The 6,000-nt window shown below is 43.7% G+C and overlaps 1 protein-coding gene across 1 annotated transcript in view; it reads right to left on the bottom strand.

The window, feature by feature from the left end:
• Window positions 1-3,243: 3,243 nt before the first annotated feature.
• Window positions 3,244-6,000, bottom strand: part of cacna1ba (calcium channel, voltage-dependent, N type, alpha 1B subunit, a) — a 90,711-nt gene continuing 87,954 nt past the window's right edge. The window contains exons 50-51 of the mRNA XM_030791761.1: window positions 4,990-5,201; window positions 3,244-3,813 (exon numbers count right to left, since the gene is read on the bottom strand). Coding sequence (XP_030647621.1) covers window positions 3,244-3,813; window positions 4,990-5,201 — 782 coding nt within the window. The remainder of the gene's footprint in view (window positions 3,814-4,989; window positions 5,202-6,000) is intronic.

Below are 6,000 nucleotides of genomic sequence, written 5' to 3'. Positions count from 1 at the left end.
TAAAATATAACTTTTTGTACATTTTGACTTACTTTTTTCTTTTTTTTTTTCCTTTCCTTTTTTTTTTTTTTTTTTAAGAAAAAAGGTTTGGTCACCATCATGCTAAAGCCTGAAACTGGGTGTACCAGCAGGGTAAAGCTACAGAATGGATGAAGTATGTCTACTTTTTTTTTTTTTTTCTCAAAGTGTCTTCTTGTTGCATAGCCCTAAGGTAATTAAAGTCAAAACCTTCTTTCACAAATAAACAGAGCCCTAGCAGATCCATAGTCGTGGCGTGACTCGATTCCACTCCTTTGCCCCTTAACGACTACTGCATACTTTGACTCAAAGAAAAGCAACAGAACAGACTCAAGCTAGCACACCAAGGACTGCAACACCATTCAAACATTCAATCAGACACAATGGGTGACGTAATAAATATCTGTTTCAATATTAATTTTGACAGTGTGTTTGTAACGAGTACAAATTTTATAACCTGTACTTATGCGTTTATATCATGTGATATGACCTGTTCACTCACAATAAATCTATACAGGAAAATAATATTTACCTATGCATGGTCCCATACATAGCTAGCTATGCAAGTGCACCTGGTAAGTTTGGTTAACACTGGAGTCATCTAGGCAAAACTTCAAACAGCCAATCATGGCCTGAGAGACAGGGGCAGGGGCAGTACTTGGTGTGGTATCAAGAGACAGAAAGTTTAACCTTCACACACACACACACACATGTGAACACTACCTCTCTCTCTCTCTCTCTCACTCACTCACACACACACACACACACACACAAAATCTTTATTGACGTATGCTTGGCGAAACAAAACTCTCTGATTGAAGGGTACACTGGCTTTGTTCCCATCCAATATTGTTCTGTGTCTTCCGTTTCACAACATGTAACATTGAGATAGAAGGCAAGAGTGAGCAAAGCTGTCTCAGTCAAGAGTCCTTTACCCGATTAAAAGGAAAGATAGACCACGATTACGCATTCCTCTTACTGTCAACCAAGTTTTAAGAGTTTAAACATGCAGTTGCAGAATTCTGGTTAAGCTGTCTGGACTAATTTACATCCACTACAGTTTTTATTATTTGATCCATATTTGTATAATCTTCTGAAACTACAATTCCTCCCTTTGAGAGTACTAAAAAACTAGGAGGAATATAACTCATACAATAATGGAAAGAAAGAAAGAACAATCATACTGTCGTTTATCATTCAAAACCTTTTTTTTTTTTCAAAAACTGTAGGTACTGTTTCTTTGCTTCCAATTAAGGCCTGTTTCTGTAACACCTTGTAGTTCGACAAAACCCTTTTTTTGTTCAGTTCTTTCTCTCTGTCTCTCTCTTTTCACCTTTTGATGCATTAAAACATCTGAGTTTGCATCATAATTATGATAAATTTAAAAGGTTAGGCACTTTTGTATTAAACATCTGGAGCAGTCGTTAAGAAACGTTTGACCTGACAGGATGGCGAAAAACCGCAAGCACATATTTTACGTAAAACTCAATTTACGCAAGTTTTCTTTACAATATGATACAAAAAACGCACGTAATGAATCGATAAAAGATTTACAACAGTTTGATATAAAACAAATTACATTTTGTTTTTTCTTTTTTCTTTTTTCCGCGTATGATCTCTGTACCCACACACATGTGCAAGGAAAGATACTCAGCAGAAGAAAACAATAGTAATCCTCGATAGCAGTGACTCAAAATCACTTTGACGTTTTGCGTGTTCGTTTGCCTGCTTTATGATGGCATAGTCTAAATGCTACAGGGGAGAGAAAAACACACCGAAACATTGTGATGTTATTTTATCATGTTGATTTGAATGGTTGCATGTGATGCTTCGTGACCTCCTTTAAAAGAAACAGGACCAACCTTTTTGCCACCCTTTTTCAGTTTAACGGGAAGTTGGGGTGAGCGGTGTTACTACCCGTCAGTTTCTCGAACGCGGGAAGCCGCTTGAAACTAACAGTAATAAAAAAAAGGTTTTGAGGCTGTTAAACGTGCACTAGAGATTTCTGTATGCTGCAATTTTTGTACAACGTGTTACCGTGGAAACGGTCCCGTGCGCTTGAATGAAAAGGGCGGTCAAATGCTAAATGTAGAATGAATTCCCGCCCCCAAAGAGCTGACTCCGCCTTTAAGTACACGCTAACATCACTGCCCACTGAATCTTCGGTTTCCATAACGCCTTGCATCTAAAGTTATATTATCTGCATGACCTGGACTTGAATATGCAAGATTCAGTATACTGAGAATCATCAAAATTTCAAAATTTTCCAGTTTAAAAGCTATATACACACACACACACACACACACACACACACACACACATACATACATATATATGTAGCCCAGTGGCTGTTTTTGTTTGCCTGGGAATTTCTGTTTGGAGAGGGATGTGGACCTGTGACAGTCTGGTTTTCCATGGGTCACTGTTTCCCCAGACTGCACAGAATAATTTCTGGAATTTTCTGTCAATCCATTCCCTCATACATCCCCAGAGTGCAGAGAAACTGATGTGTTTTCCACATCAGAAGTAAACAACATCTCGTTTACAGATATAAGACAAACCCTCCATGTTATGTGTGACCAAAATACGTTTAAAGCAGCTCAGCTTGTTCTCGTTTTCACACACACCGCTTTGAAAGCTAACGTGTAAATTCTCTCTCCTCTGTGACGTACAAAATAAATAAAAATGCTTATACACATCCATACACACATACATACAGTGACAGAGTGACACCACTGCCTGGCAAATAACATGATCAAATGCAATGTAATTCCACATTAAAATGCATAAGCTGAATGTGTGAATGTGTGTGTGTGTGTGTGAGTGTGAGTGTGTGTGTGCGCGTGTATGTAAAATTAGTATGCATGTGTGTATAGAGTATCGTCTATGAAGTGTAAATGTTTGTCCGTTTGTGTGTGTGTGTGTGTGTGTATTTTGTGTAACTAGTATATATAAACATATGTGTGTGTGTGTGTGTGTGTGTGTGTGTGTGTGTGTGTGTGGGTGTCTGTGTGGGTGTCTGTGTGTGTGTGTGTGTGTGTATGTGTGTGTGTGTGTGTGTGTGTGTGTGTATGTGTGTAATGACTCGTGTTTGTGTGTGGGTGAGTGTATGTGTGTAATGACTCATGTGTGTGTGTGTGTGTGTGTGTGTGTGTAATGACTCGTGTGTGTGTGTGTGTGTGTGTGTGTGTAATGACTCGTGTTTGTGTGCGTGTTAAAGCTGCGCTAGCACCATTCGTTTTCCTCTGTCTCTGGGTAGTATCTCGGCACCCTGCCGGCAGCACTGGGCCCCGCCTGGTGGTGGTGTTGGGGGGAGAAAGGCGTGGGTGTGACGGCGGTGCCCCCCGTGAAGTGGTACCCATTGGGCAGAGTCACTCTGCCTCTCCTGGGGCCGACCAGTAACTGTGGAGGAGGTTGGGGGGCAGTGGCGACTGGCCCCGTGGTCCAGGGGACAGCAGAAGGTTCCTGGAAGACAAGGAGGGCCTCGTGGGGGGGGCCGCAGTAAGGGGGGCTCAGGAAAGGCTCCGAGCTTATCCGAGTGACTGGGGAGGGGGACGGGGAGCCACTGTGGAGGAGCCCGTTATGTTCGGACAGGCCACGGCTCAGCCGTCCCGGGCTGGGGCTCTGAGGCGGCAGCAGGGCGTCCAGAAAACCCACGGGGGAGGAGTTGGTGGTCCGGTAGGCCACGGAGGGTCGAGGGGTCAAAGGCGTCTGGGGCAGCTGCCGGCGACCACGGCTCGGAGTGCTTGCCCCTGAGGTCAAGGTCAACAAGCTCCCTTTAGCCGAACCACTGCCCTAGATGAAAATTGGAACAAAGCAAATCAAAACAATAAAACGATGAGGGCCGACGCGCAGGAAGTAAAGGAACAGAGGACCAGGAAGAAAGAAAGAGAGAGAGAGAGAAAGAAGGAAAAAAGGGGAAGAAATAAAAAAGGACAGAGACAGAAAGAAAGAAAGAAAGAAAGAAAGAAAGAAAGAAAGAAAGAAAGAAAGAAGGACAGAGAGAAAGACAGATGTAATGACAGAGAGGACGGCAGGGAAAGACAAGACACACACATAAATGACAAAGACACACCAGGAAAGGACAGTGAGGGAAAAAAAAAGAAAAGAATGACATAAACAACGGACAGAGAAATGGTGAAGAAGAGAAGTGGAGAGAGAGTGGAAAGGCCATGAGTGGTTGCACTAGAAGGTTAAACAGAAAGAGAAAGTTGAGTTTCAACCTTAAACAATTCAGTTTTCATCTGAGAAAGATCAAAGATTCTCAATCAAATAAACATCCCCTCCCTTACAGCTACAGGTTTCATTAAAAATGTAGACATTATATTCAGTTTCAATCAGCCATTCCTTCAGACGACAATCTTCCTGGAATCTCTCCCTCTACTGGCAGGTAAGTAAGAGGGCTTTCAGGTCAATCTCTTGAAAATTCCAAGATACGACACAAAATGGATTTGATATGGGCTGATCCTACCAGCACTCATAAAGCTCTCTCCCACAGAAACTCAAACATGAGCGTGTGAATTGTGTCTCGAGATTTATGAATTATTCACTCCCTGCAGAGAGGAGCTACTGTACTCCAAATGCCATTTCACCTCTGCCTTCGTCACTATCACCAGACTCTGCTTTAGCGACACCGCGGACAACTTCGGTCCAATCAGCATCTCTAGATTTTAACAGACAGGTGAGAACACCAATCAAAGCCATAATATCAATCTGAACAGTTCACATCTGGATTCCGTACCTCTGCTTTACACCTTCCTGATGACTTTTCATATACATAATAATCTGTTTACTGATTTTGGCACAGAGCAAGTAGCTCCGGTTGGAGCCAACAGTCGGCCACCAATAACGACACAGCGACAGATTCATTTTCTGGCACCGCAATGCAAAAACAGGGAGGGCCATATGGGTTGTCATCATCATCCAATCTGGTAACCCCTGATCTCTGTCCTCGGCTGCCCCCCCTCCCACCTGTTTGTTGAAACCGGCGTCCTGACCGCCACTGGGCGACGTGGCACAGCTGGTCGTGGCGGACTTGCCGTGGCAGTGCTCACGGCTGCCGTAGCGATCGCACGAGTAGTAGCGCTGCTTCTCCGCAGAAGACGAATGGTGCTTTCTCTCGTGAGAACGACCCCTGTCGTGGTGGGCCTTCTCCCGGGTCGCGGGGTCACCCGCGAGGTCGCCTGCGGAACGAGGAGAGGGCGCAAAGGGGCGAAAGGTCAACAACCGAAGCATGAAGTCGTCCGGAAAATTGCTACTATGTCATTCCGTTGATTTGTTTTTGCTTTCGTGCCCGTGCTTAACGTTACGGAGGATTGTTTTTCATTACACGAAGCACTACAGAAAACATTTATGCGAGGTTTTGAAATACAGTTCCTCATTATGATGACCAGCAAAATTTGCTGGAGAACAAAGACCACTATCCCATAATAACGATCACAAAAATCAGTTGCAACTTCATTAGGGATGAGAAAATATCTTTTGTAATGTTCAGGAGCATGGTTATAATTCTTAGTACGCTTCCGTGTACCCTTCTGAAATTCCACCCTCTCACACACATGTCTAAAAATCTGACTGCAGTTAAAAAAAAAAAAAATTTTTTCCTTTTTCTTTTCCAGTTTGACATTTTTCTCCCTCTCTCTGCACATCATTGCCCTGCTGAGAGGCGCTCATAAATTAGGAAGTCTTTGGGGCTGGATGTCTGCTGACCCCCTTTTATCTGTGTAATGGGGTCCAGCTGGAAGACCCTTGTCTCACACTAGTCAGTCTCTCTTGTGCTTCTGTCTCAGGCCAGGCTCCAGCCTCTGTATCACACACACACACGTACACACACACACACACACACACACACACACACACGCACACACAGACACACACACACAGACACACGCGCGCGTGCGCGCACACACACACGCACACACACACACACACACACACACACACACACACACAGACTGTAGACTGACTCTTTAACTTTAAATA

Source organism: Chanos chanos, chromosome 14 (genome assembly GCF_902362185.1).
Source record: "Chanos chanos chromosome 14, fChaCha1.1, whole genome shotgun sequence".
Taxonomy (NCBI): Eukaryota; Metazoa; Chordata; class Actinopteri; order Gonorynchiformes; family Chanidae; genus Chanos; species Chanos chanos.
This window is presented reverse-complemented; position numbering and strand designations above follow the sequence as displayed.